We start from the raw sequence: 25,000 nt of genomic DNA, 5'->3' as shown, positions 1-25,000 counted from the left end.
TATATATGTTTTTTTATTATTATTATCATTATTATTATTTTTTTTTTACCAATAATACTGTTGTATTAAGCATTTTTTAAATATATCTTTTAATAACTTACTTTATAAGTGCATTTTATTAGTCTACCAATTTATTTATTGTTTTGTTTTTTATAGATGATTTTTAAATGGTTATTCTATAATTGATTTCTTTTTTACAAGAATTGTTGTAGGTTACCGTAGTAAGTTCCAATATACATGGAATTTCATGGTTTGAAGACCACATACAATCCATTCAATTTAGTGCACATATCCCTAATTCATTCATTCATTTATTTTGATTTTGTGTTTGTTTTTATCATTTGCTTATATTTTCATCATTTACGACAGAAATTACCGCGGGTTAGCGTAAAAAAAATACAAGTTACTCCTAACCTTAAAAGTCTCGAAATTTCGTATATTGAGGACACTCTGGTCAGCAACATTCCACGATTTTTTTTTTTCTGTCTCTCACTTTCGTCCTTGTAGAATATTATTTATTGCCTTCCTAACATTCTTTTTGTTCCTCCTGAGACAATAATGGTTACTTTATCCAGATTGGTATTCGAATCCAAGGACTTGATTCGGGTTCAGTGGCTTAATCCTGAAATTTCGTCTCAATGTTTGGGGTTTCTTGGAATAAGCAATGTTGATAAAAAGAGAGAATAGAAAAAGTGATGATGATGGACGAAATTCGTAAATTTATGACCATGGGACAAAGGAGAAGACGGGGGGGGGGGGGGCGGGGAGAAAATCGTGGTATTTAGAAGCAGAGATGGGAAACAAAAGAAGGAAGAAAGAAAGTAAAAACAATTTGTCTCAGTTATAGCTATTTAGTTTCTCCGCGGGATGCTTAAGAAAATGGAAATACAAAAGAGAGAATGAGAGAGAGAGAGAGAGAGAAAGAAAAAGAGAAAGAGAGAGAGAGAAACAGAAAAAAAATCAAACAGAATCAGAAAACATCACAAGAAAAAAACAAGGTAGTAAAACAAACAAAAGAATAAAAGATTTTCCACCTTGTCACACTCCCACACGAATTTCTCCGGCCAATAAACGCTACAAAACAGCTGACACGCCGCACCAATAACAAAAGAACATCGAGGTGAGCAGAAGGTCGTGTTCTGTGGTGTTCAAGCCAATTTGTTCATGGGTGTATGCGTGAATTTCATCCTTATTCGAGAACACATCAGTTCAGTTACAATATGAGTTATGTATATGAATTTGAGTGTTATTTGAGAGTTGCGGCAGAACACGTCACACTGATTGCTTTCGTTGCATGACATTTTTTTTTGTGCAACTGACATAGATTTGATGATCTGGTTATTTTGTCAAGAGGTAATTTTGCAATTATTACCCTTGCTCGCATTATCACATTTCTGATTATTGTTGCTGTCAAATTTGTTGTCAATACTGTTTTGTTTTTATTATTATCACCAAAGTAATCAATAATTTTATGATATTATTAAAGTCACAGTTGTTAATGTTATGATTGTCGTTATTATGATGCATTGATTACCATCATTATTATTGTTATTATAGTTATTCTTATCATTAACATCTTTGTTAATTTGTTATTACTAATTTTGTTTGTTGTTCTCGTTGTTTTCTGTTATCCTTGTTATTAACATTATTATTACTAATATTATTATTTTGTTATTATTATTATCTTTTTATTATCGTTATTATTATGATCATTATCATTTTTTTCATTATTATTATTATTATCATTATTTTCATGATCATCATAATATTTATCATTATTTTTGTCGTTATCATCATTATCATCACTATAATGACTTTTACTATAGCATCGTTATCCGTCTTACCATTAATATTGAAAGAATATCACTAATATAAAAAAATACCATTATCATTAACAATTTATTATCATCTACTACTCAATCAAAACCATCACGACATTCATCACCATAATCACCAAATCATCACACATGTCATCACCGTGTCCCATATAGCAATCATCACCCTCATGTCCTGTGCGGTTTAACCTTCATCATTACAAGGCAGAAAATACAGACACACACATACATACATGCACATACACGTACACACACACATACATACACTTACACGTACACACACATACATTAACTTACACATACCCGTACACACACACTCCCATACATGCATACACATACACACACACACGCACACACACACACACACACACACACACACACACACACACACACACACACACACACACACACACACACACACACACACACACACACACACACACACACACACAAACACACACACACACACACACACACACACACACACACACACACACACACAAACACACACACACACGCATACACAATGGCACTGCCTTTTTATGTTTTATTTATTTGTTTATAGTGTGGTGCTTATTACTGTTATTGATGGTAAATAGCATCGTTATGGTCGTTATATGGCTTGTTAAATGGGTGTGTTTGTGTTATTATTGTCATTATTATGGTAATTGTTGTTGTTATTGAAATTATGGTTATAGTTATATTATCATTATTATCAATGATATCAACAATTATACCGCTATTTATGATTGCAATTATTGTTGTCATATTGGTGTTATGATGATTATCATCATTAATATTGCTATTTTCATTATTATCATCATCATGAATATTTTTCTATGATTATCATTATTATCATTACCATTGTTGTTACTATTTTCATCATTATCATCATTGAGTTTATTACTATTTTCATCTTTGTTTTCATTATCATTATCATCATTATTATTATTTTCATCATTATTATCAGTATCATATCTACCATTATCATTAACATTACTGTTATAATTGTTGTTATTATCATTATTATTATTAATGTTGTTGTTGTTGTTGTTGTTGTTGTTGTTGTTGTTATTATTATTAACATTATAATTATTGTCATTATCATAATTATTATCATTATCAATATCATTATCAGTAATAACAATAGTAATAACGATAATAATAATAGTAATAACGATAATAATAATAATAACAATAATAATAATAATAATAATTATTATTATTATTATTATTATTATTTATATCATTATCAATAGTGATGATAAGAATAATAATTGTCATTGTTATCATTATCATCATTATTATGTACATCATCACGTGTGTGTGTATGTGTGCGTGTGTGTGTGTGTGTGTGTGTATGTGTGTGTGTGTGTGTGTGTGTGTGTGTGTGTGTGTGTTTATTTGCATGTGGGTGTAGGTGTGTGTATGAAAGATCCATGGTTGTGCTGCGTGAAGGCGACCTTGCACCATCCTCTAAATCCATTTAATTTAGCTTCACCCATGACAGTCCAGTTCCTTTATATTCGGGATAAGAGTAACGTTTTTGCCGCAGTAAATCCTCAGTCAAATGGTTACATATTGCTTCCTTTTTTTTCATCATCATTCCCCTTCTCTCATTCGTTTTCTTTCAGTTTCTTGTGTTTTTTTTTCTATTATCTGTTCTTCCTTTTCTTTCTATTCTTATATTTCTCTCTTTTCTACTAATTTCTGTATGCTATTTCTTAATTTTCTCACATCCTCCATTCGTTCAAATTTCTTGAATCTTCATGTTTATTTTATCCTTTTCATCTCAATTTCTCTTATTTCTTCATTTTCTGATATTTCATATAATTTTTTCCTGTCATTTCTCAACCTTCCTGTTTTTTCTTCTTTCTATCTCATCCCCCACTGTTCCATCTTCTTGTTATGATATTTTCTTTCTTTTTATTGTCCATCCTTCTTGTCTTTTTATTCTTATCATTGCCTCCTTCCTTCATTCCATCTTCCTAATAATTCTTATTGTCTTCCCATTATTTCAAAATTTCCCGTTTTCCTTTCAAATTTCCGTTATTCATTTCAGTTTCCGTTATTTACTTCAATTTCCCGTTATTGATTTCAGTTTTCCGTTATTTCTTCCTCTATTGCTTTTCTCTCTTCTGTTAAATTTTTTTATTTCCTTTCTAGTATTTCCAATTTTTCTTCCTATCATTTCTCAATCTTCTTGTGATTTCTTTTCTCCCTCATTCGTTCCTTCTTCATATTTCCTAAGCTTCCTGTTATTTCTTCCTTTCCTCCTCGTTTTCCCGTTAGTGGGCGGAGCGTCACGGGCGGTGGGCGGGGAGGTGGGTGGAGGCTCGGGACACGCCTACTTTTACGCGGTAATTATCTAGGTGCGTCTAATACATCTTCGGAGTGACGTCATCACTTCGGCCTGAGATGCGGACTCTCTCGGGGATCATGTTTTTGTTATTGTTTTATTTTGTATAATGATAGCAACAGGAACAAAACGTCGACTACAATCTTTGTTATAGTGATTTAGATAGCAGTATCACTACTGCTGATTTTAATGATGATAATAATAATAAGGGTGACACTAATAACGATAACAATTAATCTCTCTCTCTCTCTCTCTCTCTCTCTCTCTCTCTCTCTCTCTCTCTCCCTCTCTCTCTCTCTCTCTCTCTCTCTCTCTCTCTCTCTATATATATATATATATATATATATATATATATATATATATATATATATATATATATATATATATATGTATGTATGTATACACACACACACACAAACACACACACACACACACACACACACACACACACACACACACACACACACACACACACATATATATATATATATATATATATATATATATATATATATATATATATATATATATATGTGTGTGTGTGTGTGTGTGTGTGTGTGTGTGTGTGTGTGTGTGTGTGTGTGTGTGTGTATGCACAGACATATATATGTATATATATATATATATATATATATATATATATATATATATATATATATATATATACATATATATACATACAGATATACACATGTGTATACGTGTGTTTTTTATAATGAACATGAAATATAACGGCAATAAATCATCTCGGTCGCAAGTCAGCCAACAGTGCAGTTTCGTTACGTCTTCAGCATCACGAAGACCAACTTGTCAGGAGATGACACTGACAAAACAAAACAAAAACTCACTACTACACGCCGGCAATCATCACGCACGTTAATGAGGTTCGTTATCGAGAGAAAAATCAATTATAGGAGAAACTGGGTCTGGTTAGAGAAACTGTGCGGGATCCATTTTTATTTACGCTCTGCTTGATATCGAAGTTGGGGACTTCATCTTTTGAAATTTCATCTCTTTTTTATTTATCTATTCATACATCATCTTTATTCGCAGTTATTATCTAATTACGTAATTTATCTTCTGGTTTGCTTCCCGTTCTATGTTGTTTTTTTCTTGCATTTATAAGAGAGTTCCCTTCTGTTTCGGCGATTCATTCAGGTTTAATTTTTAATTTTCTCTCTTTCGTTTCTGTTTATCTTCTCCTTTTCCACCTCTTCTGTTTTGGACATTTTTAGCATATTGGCTACATTTCTACTTTCGAGTTAACCACGTTCAATTCGTTCTCTCTCTCTCTCTCTCTCTCTCTCTCTCTCTCTCTCTCTCTCTCTCTCTCTCTCTCTCTCTCTCTCTCTCTCTCTCTCTCTCTCTCTCCCTCCTTCCATTCTCTCTCTCTCTCTCTCTCTCTCTCTCTCTCTCTCTCTCTCTCTCTCTCTGTGTCTCTCTCTCTCTCTCTCTCTCTCTCTCTCTCTCTCTCTCTCTCTCTCTCTCTCCCCTTCCATGTCTCTCTCTCCCTATCTCCAGTTTTACGATGAGAGTCGATGGCGCGAGCGGTTCTGCACGGAATCCATCATTTCCCAGCGTGAAATGCCCCCCCCCCTCCCCCCCGCCCTTCGCTTCCTCTCTCCGCTAGAAAAAAAAATAAGAATGAAAAATGGAAAAAAAAGACGAAAATGAAGAAATGGCGGAAAAATGCAGAATCCCTGATAAAAGGAGAGGCAGAGATCCCGAGAGAGATATCGCCGGAGAGAAAGTTCAGAGATGAGAGGAGATTAGACAAAAAAGAGAGGAAATTACGGAGGTCATATAGAGCTCACATAACCCCTTTCTCTCCCTCCTTTCGCTTCTCCCCACTCATTTCCTATTCCCCCTCTCCCTTTACTTTCTTTTCCCCCTCCCTCTTTCTTTTCTTCCACCTCCCTTTCCCTTCTCTTCACCCTCCCTCCCTCCTATCACTTCCCCAGCCGATTTTCCTCTTCCCTCTCTCCCATTTCTCTCTTTTCTCCCTCCCTCTCTCCGCTCTCCCTCTCCCAACCCATTTCCCTATCCCACCTCCCTTTTCCTTCGCTTCCCCCTCCCTCCCTTTTCCCTCTCTCAACCCACTTCCCTCTTTCCCCTCCTTCCCCTTTCCCTCCCTCTCCCAACCCACTTCTCTCTCCCTTTCCATTATCCCTCTTCCCTCCTCCCCTATCCCTTAACCCCTATCTCCCTTCCACCCCCGTCCTGACTCCCTTTCCCTCCTCCCCCTCCCCCCTCCCCCTCACTACCGTTACCAAGTGTGCATGAAAGTGTCATTTGATTTAAGGGAGAAAGTGTGTAGTTCAACGGGAAAGTTTGGCCAACGTGATCGTGAGGATGATGAGTAATCCGATAAATTCAGGGGTTACTGCTTACGTACACATACACACACATACAAATACACACACACGCATACACGCACACACACACACGCATACACGCACGCGCGCACACACACAAACACGCACACACACACACACATATACACACACACACACATACACACACACACACACACAGACGCACACACACACACACAGACGCACACACCCGCACACACACACACACACACACACACACACACACACACACACACACACACACACACACATATATATATATATATATATATATATATATATATATATATATATATATATATGAGTGTGTGTGTGTGTATCTATACATATTTATTCGTGCATATATATAATATGTACATGTAAACATACTATATACATCCATATCTATCTATCTACCAGCTATCTATGAAGTAAATAACAGGAAAAAAATGAAAATCAGAAAACAGAAAATGGGAGGACCAGAAAGAAAACGGGACATGAAAAAGAACACGGGAATGAAAAAGAAAACGGGAATGAAGAAACAGGACCATCACATATAACGGTCTTCCATGCGCCGACGTCTCAGTTCCCTCAAGAATCTTGTGAGAGGAATATCGGAGGAAATTTCCATGCTTTGTGCAGTGGCTTCTTATGTGAAGCGCAGGGAGGAAATGGTGGTGGGAATTTTTTTTTTTTTATAAAAATAAAGTTAAGCGAATTCTTTATGTGTGCGTGTGTGTGTGTGTGCATGTATGCATGTGTGTGTGTGTATATATATATATATATATATATATATATATATATATATATATATATATAAGCATGCATACATATACACATTTTATATATATTTATATAGATTATATATATATATATATATATATATATATATATATATATATATACACATATGTGTGTATGTAGAGAAAGAGAGAGAAAGATAAATAGATAGAAATTTAGAAATTTAGAGAGAGAGAGAGAGAGAGAGAGAGAGAGAGAGGAAAATAAAATCACGGGAAAAAGCGTCTGCTCGCGTCCCATCATAACCCATTACTCAGGATTTTCCCGGACGAGGATGCAACAGGAAGCCAAAGGTTGGAGGAGAGGGGGAAGGAGGAAGAAGCGGTGATAGGAAGAAGGAGAACTGAAAAGGGAGAAGAATAAGGGATTTAGAGAGGAAAAGAATGGTGGAAGAAGTAGAGATTGAAGAGGAAAGAAGGAGGGAAATGAGTGAAGAAATGAGAAGTTAAAAGAGAGAGAGAGAGAGGAGGACTGAAATGTAGGAAAAAGGGAAGGAGCAAGGACGACAAAAACGAAGGCGCGGGAGATAAAAGACGAGAGGAATGAAGAAACTGAAAATAAAAATGAAACTGAAATGGTTTATTTAGCCACAATAAGTACTACAAGTCACATGTCTTTCGGTATTACAGGTGATTCTTGGGTAAATATATATATAGATATAGGTAAATATAGGTAAATATATATAGAGATATAGGTAAATATAGGTAAATATAGATATAGATATAGATATAGGTAGATATAGGCAAAATGAGGATACACCAACGAATAACATATCTGTTTGTAGGCTTCGGTGTAAAGAACATTTCTCATATGGTACACGTTGTCATGTTACTGATATTGCTGACGATATCTTGAACATTTGGGGTCAAGCTTAAAACGTGTGGTCAGCTTTAACTCTTTGAAATGTAGTACAGGGAAGAGGGGAGAGAAGGGAAGAAGAGAAGTGGAGGCAAAAGGATGAGGGGAATTGAAAGAGAAGGGAAGGATGAGAGGAATTGAAAGAGAAGGGAAGGATGAGAGGAATTGAAAGAGAAGGGAAGGATGAGAGAAGTGGAGAAAGAAGTAGGAGGAAAGAAGTGGAAGGGGGTGGGGAGGAGAAGGGAAGTGGAAGGAGAAGAAGATGAGGAGGGAGAGATAGAAGAAAAAGAGGAGGAAAGAGGGATTGGCAGAAGAGGAGGAGGAGAAGAGGAGGGAGGGATAGTAGAAGAAGAGGAGGAGGGAGGGAAAAGTATAAGAAGAAGGGAAGTGGAGGAAGATGGGGAGGATGAGGGAAATAGAGGGAGAAGAAGAGAAGGAGGGAGATGGAGAGGAAAGAGGAACGAACGAATGGCTGTGTGGATGACGTTCCAGCGAGTGGCTTCTGTCTGTCGGTTCATCGGGATGTCACTGCAACAGAGGCGGTGACGAGAGCGTTGCAAGTGTTGCACTGAAGAGGTCGCCGCCGATATTCTCTGTTGACGATGAGGAATATGTTCTCAGAGAAGAGAATTGTTTTATCGTCTTTCTTTTACGTTTTATTTGACTAATTTTGCATATGATACGTATGCATATGTACATGGATATATTGTTTTTAAGCTATAATTGTATAATCTATTTTTGAGTTTTATTTCATTTGCCTTTTTTATTCATTTATTATTATTATTTTTTACAATTTTATCGTTGCATCACCTTTTAAAAAAATATAAGTATTCTTATTCCTATTATCATCATTACATTTATTACCATCATCATTATTATCATTATCATTATTATTATCATCATTATCATCATCATTTTTATTATCATTGTTATTATCATTATTAATATTAGTATTAGCATTATCATTACTATCATCATCATCTTCACCATTACTATCGTTATCATTATTGTCAATATCATTATTATCATTATCCTTATTATTATCATCATTACCATTATTATTAGCATTATCATGATCATCATCATTACTATTATCATTATCACAGTTACTACCATAATAGTTATCATCTTGCTATTGTTATTATTTTGGTCCTCATATTTATCATCATTGTCATTACTATTATTACTAATTATTATGATCATTATCATTACTACTAAAATTATTAACATATAACCATTATTGTTATCATTATTATCATCGTTATCATTATCATCATTTACTTTATTGCCATCACTATTATTATATTATTATACATTAATGTCATCACTATCATAATCATTATTATCGTTATCATTATTGCTATTATTGTCAATATCATTATCATAATTGTTTTAATTCTTAATATTATATTAATTACCTGATGAGTTCTTTCGTGGATTCGAATGGAAAATGATTATGTACACGACCGGAAAATTTCATTCAAGCACATACTCTCCCGAATGGCACTAATAATAATAGTGATGATAATACTGATAATGATAGTGGTAATCACAACGGCAAAATGGTAAATTCAATAAGGAAAAAAAAAGCATCATAAACATAACTATTTATCAATCAACTGTATACCAATTAGTGCTATGTTCAAAACCTTGAGTTCGTTACCTTGACTCTGTAGGGAAAAGTACTTCTGAAGTAAAGTCATTCTGAACAGTCAGTCAGCCACGGCCGTTAAATCCTTGTAATCCGAGTCTGTACAGTTTAAGCGAATCAGAGGAGTGTAAGCCAAAAGGTCCACGAGATTTCTCTCACGTAACGCGAAAAGAAAAGAAAAAGACAGAAAGAAAGAAAAAAAACTCAATTTTCCAGAGTTTTAGGAATGATACTTTTTTTTCTCCCATTTTTTATGTTTCACTTAATTATCGTTCACTTTTCTTCTAATCTAGATGAACTTAATTAATTTCTTACAAAGTTCAAACCAGAAGTTAACGCAAGTCGTGCATGTTTGTTATTTTTTCTTCTCTTAGTATCGCTTCAATTCACTCTGATCTTTTTTTCTCTTTTTTCCCTCTATTTCTTCTTCTCCGAATCTCAATTGTCTTGCCACGCCTCAGAGGACAACGACCGGCTCTTTTGAAATGGTATCTCATTGTCAAAGGTCCTTGTACTTGAGAAACACAATGGGCTTCTAAAGAGAGCTTTCCCGAGAGAGCGCTGTCGAGTGGTGTAAAATTATGCCTCTAACAATGAGGACGAGGCGCTCGGAGGAACGAAACAAAAACAAGGGAATTGCGAGATGCGTGGCCTTCGCTTGGGGCTTCGGTCGGTATAAATAGTTTGCTTGTTGTGTTATGACAGGAAATGGGCCCTTTGGAGCAGAGAGTGTAATTGCGGTATCGGTAGTAGGTAATCACATGATATGTACTCCTCGCCTTTCTGCACAGGTCTCTCTCTGTTTCTCCCTTTGATATATCCATCTATTTATACTTATAAACGCGCGAGCGCATATATATATATATATATATATATATATATATATATATATATATATATATATATATATATATATATATGTGTGTGTGTGTGTGTGTGTGTGTGTGTGTGTGTGTGTGTGTGTGTGTGTGTGTGTGTGTGTGTGTGTATACTGCAGACACACACGATATATATCTATACGAGGGGCAATTCACTACCAAAAATCGCTTACGAGATCTCTGGGATTTCCAGATTTCCAAACAGGATTTCCTAGGGATTTCCAAAGTTTTTAATGACCAATAAATCATCGTAAACGTAAAAAAAGAAAAAAACTAAGCTCTTATTAGTTGTTACCAGCTTAACGTTATGCTTTAATAAAACAGATTTTTCGTTTTCGTCATAATTTGATAGATTTACCTCGGGATTTAGTATTTGGGTATCGTTTAAACCAACTCACTTCCAGAACAGATACTTGGAAATTTGAACATTTTGAAAGCAGAAAACATAATGAAAAAAAATCGGGAAGAGACATTAAGGGATTAATGTAAACCCATATGACCTTGCAGTTACATTCATAACATCATGTGTTGCTATTTTATTGACATAATGCTTTGACCGTGCTTAATCCCTAATGCTTGGTGTGCATAATCTTTTCTTCAGTATGTTCTACTTCATTTTTTTTCATTTTGATAAAAGCCTGCGTCCCCGAAAAAAAAATCCGTAGTACTGATAGGTATTAAAAAAATGTCTGTATACCCAACAGGCCAATCAAATCACTTGAAACTTGGCACAGAAGTTCGAGGCCTCAACATAACACTCTACCTTTCAACTGTCTGTCGAAGTTTATGACACTTTCTTTTTACCATTTTTAAAAGACATACTTAATACTATTACCATTATTTTGGGAAAGGTTGCTGCGAATGAAACTTTTGCGAGATTTTAGGATACATCAAATTTCCTGGAGATTTTCGGGTTTCCAAAGAATTTCTTGAGGATTTCCAGTATTCTTTTCGGAATTCCAGGTAGGATGTACGGGATTTCTCAAGTGAATTAACCCTCGTATCTGCGTGTGTGTGTGTGTGTGTTTTGTGTGTGTGTGTGTGTGTGTATGTGTTTTGTGTGTGTGTGTGTGTGTGTATGTGTGCGTGTGTGTATGTGTGCGTGTGTGTATGTGTGCGTTTGTGTGCATGTGCGTGAGCGGCTGTGTTTATACATATATCAACATAACAAAACCATTAAGCAATTCCATCTTTATCTTCGAAAATCCACCTTAATATTTTCATCACCCATCCATTTACAACTTTATACCACAGCCACAAAAGGAGCGAAATAAAAATTTACTACTCCTACTGTTGCATGACGAATAATTGTTTCGTCTGCTTGTGAATATTTACCGTTTGGATACATAAATATAAGTAATTCCTGGCGTTATTTACATCTATCAAACTACCCGCTGACCTATTTCCCTACTTCTTTATTTTCTAAACTGAAATAAAGAACTAAAATGAATTGTCAAGCAAAAAGTTTCCCGTTTCTCTGTTTTCTCTTCCTTGCAATAAATTTACTGTTATCTTCCCGCCTTTTTCTAACTGGCGTATGAGTGCTATATATTTCTTCATTTTCACTTGTTAATCTGCTTAATTATCTATTTCTCTCCGCTTTCCTTTATCATTTTTTCCCTTTTCATCCTCTGCAGCAGGTCTTATCAACTCTCTTCATCTTTTTTGGTAATACTGTATTGTACAACCCTTAATTTCGAAATATCTGTTGATTTCACAGTGATGAAAATGTGCTTGCGTTTTAGATATGATTATCATTACTCAGTTACATTTCCTTTATAATTTCATGAACAGTGACAGCTCCTAATTTTTTATACTATTTATTAGGATGTCATATATCACTCCCTCCCTTTTCAGCTTAATAAAACACACGAAATTACACAAACCAGATATTTAACCTTATTTGGAAAACCACTAGCCACCACACTCTACTTCCGCCAACCCGTTTTAATGACCCTAATTACGTATTATCTCATTTCAAAACGTATCTTTTTCCAGGTCTTAGGAGAGGAGGACGTACTGTCAGAGGAAGAGCTGCAGTTGGTCTTCGGGAGGAGAGAAACAGGTGGGACTCCCGTTGTTGTACGCATTTTCGAGGGTGATGCATTCGGTTTGTTGTGTGCATTTCCGTTGTTCGGGGGTTTTCTGTCTCTGGGTTCTCGTTTCTTGGGAAATGTGTATATATTTTTATGGATTTAGTATTTTGTTGCCATTTTAAATCAGGGAGGTTTTATATCATGATGAAATAGCAATGTAACTGCTATACTTATTACTATATTTCTTGAGAATTCACAAACAGTTAACAAACCATGATAATATATTAATTCTGCTTCATATAATAATCATTGTGATTATTGCTACTGGCAGCTTTACTGACATTATTACTATTTTCACTAGGGCAATTATTATTCCAATATTTATCATCACCATCATCATTATTACCTTTTCTATCAACCTGTCATTATCCTCCTCATCATCACCACCATTATTACTTTTGCTACCAAACTCATTATCCTCCTCATCATCGCCATTATTATTTTTTCTATCAAACTCTTTATCCTTATCGTCATCACCACCATTATTATCTTTTCCATCAAACTGTCATAATCCCCATCATCATGATATAATTAATTTCCATCACCATAGTCCTCATCAACACCATCACCATCCCAAGCACCACCACATCACCATTCCCGTCCCTCATAACCCCTACCGCCGCCCCCCGCAGTGCCAAAGTACAACCTCGTGGTGCCACGGGTGTCTGGAGACGGATGGCACCCAAGGAGGAGCGCCCGGTCAGCTCCAGAGGCTCCTACTCTCAAGTTCGATGCTCTAGGACGGTCCTTCAACTTCAAGTACGAGCTTTTTAGAGGGAGTTTTAAGTTAAATCTAAACTTCATTTGACCCTGACCTAATATGACTTAATCTGGTCTAATTTAATACGTTTTTTGGGGGGATGAGGTTAAATTTGAATTCATTCTGACCTATAATTAATCTAAGTTACCCTATACTAACTTAACATATCCTAAGCCTAGTTCTGACTAACCTTAACGTACCTTATCTACCATAACCTCCCTTGCGAAGACTATTATTCAATGCATGACTTTAATAAAGATTATAAGCCGTTGTTATCATTCTCCAATTGATACCATAATTTAGTAAACTTCTGTAACATTTTGCTGATTGTTTTTTTTTTTTAATTATTTATTATCTTTATCAGGCTAAACCAAGTCCTCAAATTCCATCCTACAATCTTTATAAAACTAACAAATCCTCGTGAAATTCCAAACTACAATCTCTGTAAAACCCAAACAAATTCTCATGGAATCCCAGGCGACAATCTTTATAAACCTAAAACAAATCCTCATGAAATTCACAGACTACAGCGCAACACGGAATTAATATCGCCCGAGTTCGTGTTCATGCAGCGGAACGGCGACGAAGCTGACATCATGGACCTGGACGAACGGAATTACGAGATGTACTACCAGGGCGTCGACGACACGGGCGACTCCAACATCGCGGTCGAACTGAGCAATAATATTGTTAGTATCTTTTTTCTGAGGGGCAGGAGGGAGTTTTCAATAAACAATACATACATACATATATATATATATATATATATATATATATATATATATATATACATATACATATACATATATATATTATATATATATATATATGTATATAATGTATGTGTGTATGTATGTATCTATATACATAAAGATACATACACACACACACATATATATATATACATACATACATACATACATACATACATACATACATACATATATATATATATACATACATATATATATATATACATATATATATATATATATATATATATATATATATATATATATATATATTTGCTTGACCAGCATCAACAAATCTAATAATAGATCCCAAATGAAGGAAATGGAATATTTCTAAAAATGCACAAGTCCACCCCTAACTTATTTTACCGCATTCGTTTTCTTTGATCCAGCGAGGCGTGATCACCAGCGCCTCCGACCAGTACGTGATCCAAGCCCTTCCGGAGACTGTGACACGCAGGAGGCGCAGTATTGAACCCGAGAGAGAGCGAGACGACGACGCCCTGCCGACACACATCGTTTACCGCAGAGAGAGTCACGATGAAGAATGTCCATCGGAGAGCCGTATGTAATGTGGCGATTATTAGTTTATTTATTTTTCTTAGATGTTGCCTATCATCCCTTTTCTTGTGAAGTTTTTCTAAACCAAGTGTTATTCCAAAATGTCCCATTTTCTTTGATCGAAAGAAAATAGCTGCCATAATCTAGGGTAGACTTAAAAAGAAATATTCATTCCCGCAGACTCGCGACGTCGCAGATCTTTCATCTCAGACACGGAGGAGATTTCACGGATGGAGGCCCAGCAGGAGGAGTCGAGGGCAGCCCTAGGAGCACGCGAAGGCAGGAGATCCTACTACGACAGCTTCGAACATGTCGTAGATGAACAGTTACGGTCGGAGTGGCATCGCGACAACCGCTACGGGCCAGAGGGACACGAGGACACCAGAGCCAGGTAGGAGCAGGGGGAGGAAGGGAGAGGGAGGGAAGGAATTAGGGAGAGATAGGAAGGGAAATTAATGTGAAGAGAAAGAGTGGGGGATGGACAGAGAGAGAGAGAGAGAAGTGGAGGGGAGGGAGAAAGGGAGAGATGGACAGAGAGGGAGAGAAAGAGAATAGTGAGAGGAGGGGGAGGGAGAGAGAAAGAGAGATAGGGGGAGGGAGGGAGAGAGAGAGAAAGAAAGAGAGAATTAAAAAATAAAGAAAGAGAGAGAATGAAAGAGACCGTAAGAAAGAGAGAGAATGAAAGAGACCGTAAGAAAGAGAGAGAATGAAAGAGACCGTAAGAAAGAGAGAGAATGAAAGAGACCGTAAGAAAGAGAGAGAATGAAAGAGACCGTAAGAGAGAGAGAGTGAGAATACACAGAGAGAAAAACAAGTTAAAAAACAAGAGAGAAAGAGCAAAAAACAAACAAGAAAGGAGGGATCGACCCCCTGTCACTGCCCTGCGCGGAAGTTCCCACAGCTAAAGACCCCATAGAGATCGCTCTTGCATGGCTAATCCCCACCATGAACCCCTAATTTGCCTCCTCATCGTTACCCACTTCCTTCCAGGGGTTTCCGAGGCGAAGACCTGTACATTGAAACGGCTGTGTTTGTTGACAAGGACCTGTACCGGCACATGCAGGATAACTTCCCGAGGGACACGGAGGACCAGGTGCTCAAGGTGGTCCTCGCTATGGTCAACGCTGTGAGTTATTGTCCTGTCTGTCACTCGTTTACGTTATTTACTTTTTTTTTTTTATCTTGCATACTTTCTTTTCTTTTTTTCGTTCTGTTCTAATCCTCTCTTATTATATTTGTCTTTTTCGTGTCTCTCTGTTTGCACTTTTTAAAAATAGATTTCCTCCATTTCTAGAGTAAAATTCTCGCCGACCTAACGCCCCTCCTCCCTCGCCCTCAACCAGGTACAACTCCTCTACAACGACGACACTCTCGGCCACAGGATCAAGTTCGTCCTCAAGCGCCTCGAGATCTTGTACAAAGACCCGACGGACCTGCACCGCCCTTACGACATCGACAACCTCCTGACGAACTTCTGCTCGTGGCAACGCAAGGAGAACCCGCCCAGGGACAGCGACCCTTTGCACTGGGACCACGCCCTCATCCTCACCGGCCTCGACGTCTTCACCATCAACTCTAAGGGCAGGGTCAACTCACAGGTTGTCGGTGAGATTGCGAGGTTGCTTCTTTATCCTTGGGGACTGAGGACTTTATGTTTGCGGGCGTAGGTGAGAAGTGAATGGGGAGATGAGAAATGGAAGGAAGTGAAAAGGATGAGAGGAAAGGTGAATTTGCTTATCTTTTATCTATTTATTTTTATTCATTTATGTATTATCATTTTTTCTCCGTTTGATCTTTTCAGACTGTTTACGGGTATGGGAGATTTCTTCAATTATCTTTAAAAAATCACATTTGCAAATAACAGGAACAATAGTGTGTGTGTATGTGTTTGTGTGTGTGTATGTGTATGTGTGCTTAAATTGTTTCTAAATACCCTATCCCCGCTTCTCCTAGGTTTGGCTCCAGTCGCAGGCATGTGCACGCCATCCAGCTCCTGCACCGCCAATGAAGGTCGCCATTTTGAATCTGTTTACGTTGTGGCGCACGAAATCGGTCATAAGTAAGTCCGTCTCCATTATCAAAAGGTTTCATGCATTAGTCTGTCTTTCATCTTCATTCCGTAGTAATCGCAGATATCGATAGTGTCATAAAATCAGACGCACACAGTAACGTTTAACAACACCTATGAAATAAGGATAACATCAGTGATAATACCACCATTTCAGGTTAGAATTTATTGTAACAATAAAGAAGCTTGGAAGACAATATTCAGACGAAACGAAAAAATAAAATTGAATACTTTTTCAAAGCCCACGCAATTCTGACGGCGAATTATCGAAATATCAACTGGACATCTTGCAAAGTGAGATTCATACCACTCCCGTTGTAGCGTAGGTTAGGAGGGGGGGGGGAGATTTTCAACACCCGGACTCTTCAAATTAGTAAATAAGTAAATGCGGAAGTGAAAAATATATAGATAAATAGAGGAATAGGCAAAATAGACAATGTACATTTTATTTTCGTTTTATGGTCTTCACAAAGAAGAAATGTATTTTCTAGTCAGTGTAGACTGCAATGATATCAACCAGCAAGAAATGTACATTATATTCGTTGATTTTATTATTTTTTTAAAAGTTGGACAACAAATAAGAATACAAGTACCTTTACTTTATCCAGCAAATTTTTAAACAAATCTAAAAACTAGATATACAAAATATAGCGACCCCTCAAAGGACATAAACCCCCCGAGCTCCCAAACCTCTAGCAACACCCCTACTCACGCCCTTGGTACAACACCCCTACTCACGCCCTTTGTACAACACCCCTATTCACGCCCTTGGTACAACGCCCTTGCCACGCCCATTGCACAACGCCCCTCCTCTCCCTCCCAGCCTAGGGATGCGCCACGACGGTCTCCAGGCAGGCAACAACTGCGACCCCGGCAGGTACCTCATGTCACCGACCCTGGGTTCCGGCAAGATCACCTGGTCTTCCTGTTCGAAGCGCTACCTTGATGATTTCCTAAGGTAAGGGATATTTATTTTCTCTTTGTCTGTTTACTTATTGTTTTATGTATTTTATTTGCTTATTTTATTTATTTATTTCATTTTAGTATTGTTATTTTTAGGGGGCCTTTTCTATATTCTCAGTTTTTTTTTTCTTAGCATATATATTTTTTAATCGTACCTAATGTAGGGATTTTTATTTATTTATTTATTTATGTACTTATTCATTTTTATTTATTTGTTTATTATTATTGTTTTTCTTTTGGGGGGGGCTAGGGGAATGGGAATATTATTATTAATCATTGTTCATATTGACGAAGAAATTACACAGATATTGTTGGAAACTGAAAGATTACTGATGATTGACACAAGAATATTGCACCGGCAGATATTGTTGAAAATTGTTAAAATGTTGAGTCATACCATCAAAAATAGACAAAAGATAATAAACAAAAGCAGCAAAACTATACATGTATATAAAAAAAAAAAAAATCCTAGACTCCAACCGGTTTCCACTCCCCAGTACGCCGCAAGCAGAGTGCCTGCGGGACTCGGCGCGCCCCCTGCGTGACCCGCTCAACCACGAGCAGTATTCTCCGCCGGGACAGCGGTTTTCGGCCGACCAGCAGTGTGAGTGCTGGGGTCACGGACTCTATTTATCTATTTATTTTTACACTGCAATTTACCCCGGCTCCATTATCATCATTATCATTTCCAGTATCATTGTTATCATTAATATTATTATTATGACTTATCATTATTATGAGTATCATTATTATGACTATCATTATCATTATTATTATGACTATCATTATCATTATCAGTATCATTATTGCTATCATTATTAATATCGGTATCATTACCATTTCCAATACCAGTATCATCCCCATCATCATTAATTCATTATTATGATTAGTTAAAGAGAACGTTAGAATCTGCAATACAGTTTGAAAAAAAACAAACATAAAAAGCACTTAGAGCCAATTCCGGGGATTCCCCTATGCTCTTCCTTTCCATTGTTTCTTCTATTCTCTTGCCTTCCCTCCTCTCCCCTCCCTTCGCTCCCCTACCCCCCCCTCTTTACCCTATCCATCCCCCCTTCCCACCCTATCCCCCCGAAAGTGTCATCGTGAATAGGGAGACAATTTCAATACCAGTTCACTTACCGCAACTTCAACAAAAGCGTCATGGCGGCTCGACCGTTACACTGGCGGGTAAGAGGAAAGCTTTTGAATTTCCCGCGTTTTGTTTACCGTGTCCTCTGCACCTCAGTCAAGGTCGAAGTGATTTTGGTTGTTTTTTTTCTTTCTTTTTGTGTTTGGATTATATGTTGGAATGGAATTGCGTCTAGTTTGCATTAATTACTGTTTGCATTTCCTACGGAGGTGAGTTATTATTGCATTGCTCTCCGTTCAACGACCGCTTCAATAGCAACAATTTCGCCCTTTTGCATTTAGATGAATAGGTTTATTTTTCCCTATTTTGATCCATGGAGGTGAATAAGCTGTGAAAAACATGCAGAGAAAATCCGGATTATGATAACATCCTAATGACATGAGGCAATGTCCATTCTTATACTTAGGATTATTTAATCATTCATTCAGTTACACAAACCTCTTGCTCAAAAATCAGTTATTCGTTTATTCAACTACATTTGATTCTCTTTTGAGCTAAAAGCATATATTCCTTCATTTAAGCCTCTTTACTCTAAAATCTTAACACTATTCATTCTTATAATTATTTACTCGTTTATTCAACCTCTTGCTCTCAAATAACTCATTCATTAATTCAACTACATTAAAGCTTCTTTACTCCAAAATCAGGCATGTTGAAGCACGGCGTCGGCAGCATTCACGCGGCATCGCAGCCTCTAGCGGACATCTGCCAGGACCTGCACTGTCACAGAGATCCCTACACCTGGACATCGCATCCTGCTCTCGAAGGAACCACCTGCGGCCACAGAAAGGTATTTGAATAAGGGATGTAATAGGAGATGTATCAGGTATAGATTGTATCAAATATGGATTTTTTTTTCCAGTGAGGGGGAGTATGATTGGCACTGGTAACGAAATAAGAGAAGAGAGTTATTGAGTTATTGATGTCGCGCTTTCTTTGTTCTTAGGAATATAAACGTGTTTTCCGTTTGTCACAAGACAGCAAATAGCAAATGTGATATTTTCCCCACAATTAACACGCCTTTGAAATCGTTCTCACAATTCGATTCCCTGTCCCCAGTGGTGTCGCAGAGGGCGCTGTGTGGACGACGCCCAGGCCCCTACCCTGCCCCTGTCCTCCGGCCACTCTCCCTCCTCCGCCTCATTGACCTCTTCCTCTTCATCCGCCTCTACCCTCCTTCCTACGGGCGTGGGGAGCGGCAACACGGGCGTGAGGGGCGAGTGGGGGCCGTGGTCTGCTTGCAACTCCGAGTGTCTGTACAGCGTCGACGGCGTGTTGTCTTCGGGAAGTACGGGTCTCTCGCTGTCGGAGAGGCGGTGCAGGTAAGGGCTTCGATCTCGTTCTTTTTACCTATATATGTAAATTTTTTTTCTCGTGGGGAGAATTCTCTTTCGACTGATGAAGGTTTTGTTGTGTTTCTTCTTATGCTTATTTTATAATATTCTATATTAAACTAATTTCATAAATCATAAAGCGATTGAATTTACACCTTATGCAAACCGTTCAAAAGCAAAATATAATATATCAATAATGAATAAAACTCTAAAAAATGCATATATATATATATATATATATATATATATATATATATATATATATATATATATATATATATATAAAAGGCCGATGGTACAAGATCTTAGAGGAATCCGAAAATGAAGGTCGTTTCGTAACCTTTTACTTTGGAAATATTTAAAGGTCAGGGAACCAATAGTATGTATCTGGTTGTGAATAATTGATGTTGATATTTTCTTTTTTTGGTATTTTAGGGTATAGTTGAAAGGGTTCTTGTAAGGGTTTAGAGAGATGTGTAGAGGGAGAGGTAGACTAATATATAAGTAGGGTTATAAATAGACGTTCAAGTAGATTGTCACGTTGATATCCCGGAAAAAAGAAGAAAAAGAACAATTTATAATGAAACTCTAACCATGATAATAACACACACACACACACACACACACACACACACACACACATTTATAAATGTGTGTGTGTGTGTGTGTTGTTTGTAACTATATAAGTACTGTTAGAAATATGAGAAAAATAACAAATCCACTCACTCCCCCTCCACCCCTGCCGTACCCAGGACGTGCCACGGCGAGTACAGGTACCGCGTGTGCTCGGCGGTGCAGAAGTGCAGCGCCGGCCGCCGCAGGACCGTGCAGGACTTCGCCGACGACACCTGCCGCGACACCGCCAGGAACTCCGCCTTCCTCACGGGGCTGGCGGCGAGGGTGCCCGCGAGAGGTGAGGCCGAGGCTGGCTGCCTGGGCGCTGCTCTGGCGGCTTTGTAGGCTGGGTTTTGGGTGGTGATTTGGTTTATGGATATATGTATATATATATATATATATATATATATATATATATATATATATATATATATATATATATTTTTTTTTTTTTTTTTTTTTTTTTTTTTTTTGTCGGGCATAGATAGATCGACTGATAGATTGGTGGATAGATATAAATAAATAAATATATATATATATAATTATATATATATATATACATATATATATATATATATATATATATATATATATATATATATATATATTTGTATGCATATATATATATATATATATATATATATATATATATATATATATATTTGTATGCATATATATATATATATATATATATATATATATATATATATTTATATATGTATATTTTTTTTATGTATATATATATATATATATATATATATATATATATATATATATATGGTATAAAAACCCACAATGCACAAATTAGATTAATTGAGGAAAGTGAGAACAGTTTCGGAATCGTCCTCGATTCCATCGACCCGAAAATGGAATCGAGGACGATTCCGAAACTGTTGTCTCACTTTCCTCAATAAATCTAGTTTGTGCATTGTGGGTTTTTCTACCATAGTATCAACACGGCAGTGTTTTTCTATTCATGCCCGCCCCCGTACGCATATAACCCCTCCCCTCCCTCCTCCCCCTCCCCCAGGCCCGTCCCAGTGCGAGGTCCAGTGCGAGACGAGCGGCAAGGGCGAGCGGTCGTCGGGCAGGTCCTTCCCCGATGGGACCGTGTGCGCGTCGCCTTCCAGATTGCCCTCCTACTGCGTCGCCGGCGTGTGCACGGTGGGTGGGGCTTGGCTTTCTCGATGCTGCCTTCTTCTGTCTTCGTTTTGTGTCTTTTTTTTCTTTCTTTTTTTAATTCTCTTTTCCCTTTTTCTCTATCTCATTATTCTTCTATTCTTATTATTATTCTTCGTTCTCTTAACCGTTGGCATCTTCCATTTTCTTTTTATGGCTTTTTTCGAATTTTTTCATGCCTAATTTTTTCTATTTTCCTCAGTTCTATTTTTGTATTTCTTTAATTTATCTTTTTCAGTATATTAACGTTTTGTTTTCTTTCTGACTGGGTGTGATTTAAGTACGTATTCTTTGGTTATTTAATTTTGACTTTCCTGTCAATTGGCCTTTTTTTTGTTTTGTTTTGTTTCTCGTTGTAATATATAGCTTTTACACCCTTAGGCAACTATTTTTATTTTTATGCTTATTTTTTTCTATCTAGATATTCTTTCCCATAACCTTTTTTCACTTATCATCATTTAATTCTTTTATTTTATTTTCTTAAACCTTTTATCACTCCATGTCGCCCCTCTAACCCCCCCCGCCTCTCCCCACCTGCAGGAGTTCCGCTGCGAGGCCGACGCTCTGTACGGCGCCGACCCGCTCACCTGCCGACCTGACATGGGCGCCCCCGACCCCCACCGCCCCCTCGGACCCTCCCACGCAACCACGCGCCGCACGACCACGCCCCCTCGACACACCACGCCCCAGCCTCCTGCAGGGTACGGCGAGACTGGCGTGTGGGGCCCGTGGATTCCTGCGTCTACGTGTCGTGCTAGGTGGGTCTGACGGTGATGGTTATTTATTTTTTATTTAATTGCCTCTGCTAATATTATTTTTTGGGTTGCGTTTGTTTGTTTGTTTGTTCTTTGGTTAGTTGGATAACTCAAAATATGATTTTTTTTTTTTGGTTGGATAACTCAAAATGTTATGATTTTTTTTACTTGACAAAAAAAAAAAAAAAAGAACAGTTAAAATTTAAAATGTTATGTTCTATTTTACTTGACAAAAAAAAAAAAAAAAAAAAAAAAAAAAAAAAAAAAAAAAACTTCAGTTAAAGTTAATTGTTTTTTTTTTCTCTTCGTAACAGCTGCGTGTCTTCAGCAAAAGGGATTCAGCTTGTAAGTCGCGATTGCAGAAGCCACAGGTGCACGGGTATTAACAGGAACATTCAGATTTGCAATCCTTCTAATTCGGTAAGTGGATTTTGTGAAGGTAGAGTTGTGGAATGTAAGGAAAACGCATAAATCTTCTTTTTTCTTCTTCTCTCTTTTTTTTTTTTTCTTTTTTAATTCAATAAAATTTTGCAATGTGCATTTTATGTATTTTTGAATCTTCTGAGGAATATTTTACCTTTCGTAGGTTGTGTTAATTTTCCAGTTCGTTAAATTATTGCCTATTTTTTTACATTGCATGATCACAAAATAAATCAAATAAAACTAATTGTATTTATGTGAACAGATCGAATAAAGGTAGATAATAGATAATAATTCATAGGCTTTATAAGTCGAAAGCCAACAACACCATCACTCAAATATTCCTATTATCAGATACTTTAATTCCAAGAACCAATGACACTATCACTTAAATACTCCTATTCTTAATCACAGTGCCATCTTTGCACTATTCCTATCACACTATTCCTTTCCCTATTTACAGTCGTTATTCCCATTCCTATGACTATTCCCATAACTATTTATTGTCATTGTCCCTGTTCCTATTATTTCTATATCTACTTACTCCTATCATCTCTGTTCCTATCAGTATTACCATAATTTCTGTTCTTGTCATTATTTTCATAATTATTAATATTATAATTTTTGTTCCTATTATTATTTCTATAGCTATTTACTACTAATTCCTCTTCCTATCATATTTCCCATAACTATCAACACAACCATCATTCATCTTCCTAACATTATTTCTATAACTATTTACTACCATAATTCCACTTTTTGTCATTTTCCCACATCTATCAATACAACCACCATTCCTCTTCCTATCATAATTCCTCTAACTATTTATTACCATAATTCCAGTTCCTATCAATAGTCCCATAGTTATCAATACTACCATTATTCCTCTTCCTATCAATACTACCATTATTACACTTCCTATCAGTAGTCCCATACCTATCAATACTACCATTATCCCTCTTTCTATCAATACTACCATTACTACTCTTCCTATCAATAGTCCCATACCTATCAATACTACCATTATCCCTCTTTCTATCAATACTACCATTACTACTCTTCCTATCAATAGTCCCATACCTATTAAAACTACCATTATTACACTTCCTATCAATAGTCCCATACCTATCAATACTACCATTATCCCTCTTCCTATCAATAGTCCCATACCTATCAATACCACCATAATTACTCTTCCTATCAATAGCCCCATACCTATCAATACTACCATTATTCCTCTTCCTGTCATAATTCCTATAACTATTTCTTAGGGCTGCGAGCGAATCCAGTCGACTTTCGAATACGCGAGTGAGGTTTGTCGTCGATATATGACAGAGGTAGATCAGCTGTCTGGGATTGGCATGCAACTGTCAAGTACAAAGGGTAATTTTTTTCTTCTTTTTCTCCTGTATTTTGTGAGATGTCCTTGTAATATTTGCTCTGATTGGTTAATTTGTTATTATTATTTATTATTAATGTTGTTATTAGGATTGTTTGACTTTAAAGAAATATATTCCCATGTGGAAATTGTCGAATAAAGTTTAACAATTTCAGTTTCATTTCTAACGCCTTCCTCCTCCTGCAGATGACCCGGACCGCGCCTGCACCGTG

General features: G+C 36.8%; 1 protein-coding gene across 2 annotated transcripts in view; it reads left to right on the top strand.

Moving 5' to 3' along the window:
• LOC113823018 (A disintegrin and metalloproteinase with thrombospondin motifs adt-1-like) overlaps positions 1 to 25,000 on the top strand; it is a 45,320-nt gene that overhangs the window by 17,465 nt on the left and 2,855 nt on the right. For both annotated transcript variants that reach the window (XM_070140968.1, XM_070140969.1), the window contains exons 3-20: positions 12,735 to 12,801; positions 13,465 to 13,591; positions 14,116 to 14,281; positions 14,737 to 14,908; positions 15,086 to 15,296; positions 15,896 to 16,031; positions 16,249 to 16,510; positions 16,859 to 16,964; positions 17,797 to 17,931; positions 18,434 to 18,540; positions 19,734 to 19,876; positions 20,146 to 20,408; positions 21,173 to 21,333; positions 22,066 to 22,199; positions 22,755 to 22,972; positions 23,284 to 23,389; positions 24,661 to 24,772; positions 24,975 to 25,000. The exon at positions 24,975 to 25,000 is cut by the window's right edge and continues 132 nt beyond it. In XM_070140968.1, coding sequence (XP_069997069.1) covers positions 12,735 to 12,801; positions 13,465 to 13,591; positions 14,116 to 14,281; positions 14,737 to 14,908; positions 15,086 to 15,296; positions 15,896 to 16,031; positions 16,249 to 16,510; positions 16,859 to 16,964; positions 17,797 to 17,931; positions 18,434 to 18,540; positions 19,734 to 19,876; positions 20,146 to 20,408; positions 21,173 to 21,333; positions 22,066 to 22,199; positions 22,755 to 22,972; positions 23,284 to 23,389; positions 24,661 to 24,772; positions 24,975 to 25,000 — 2,652 coding nt within the window. The remainder of the gene's footprint in view (positions 1 to 12,734; positions 12,802 to 13,464; positions 13,592 to 14,115; positions 14,282 to 14,736; positions 14,909 to 15,085; positions 15,297 to 15,895; positions 16,032 to 16,248; positions 16,511 to 16,858; positions 16,965 to 17,796; positions 17,932 to 18,433; positions 18,541 to 19,733; positions 19,877 to 20,145; positions 20,409 to 21,172; positions 21,334 to 22,065; positions 22,200 to 22,754; positions 22,973 to 23,283; positions 23,390 to 24,660; positions 24,773 to 24,974) is intronic.

This window comes from Penaeus vannamei, chromosome 27 (genome assembly GCF_042767895.1).
Source record: "Penaeus vannamei isolate JL-2024 chromosome 27, ASM4276789v1, whole genome shotgun sequence".
Taxonomy (NCBI): Eukaryota; Metazoa; Arthropoda; class Malacostraca; order Decapoda; family Penaeidae; genus Penaeus; species Penaeus vannamei.
This window is presented reverse-complemented; position numbering and strand designations above follow the sequence as displayed.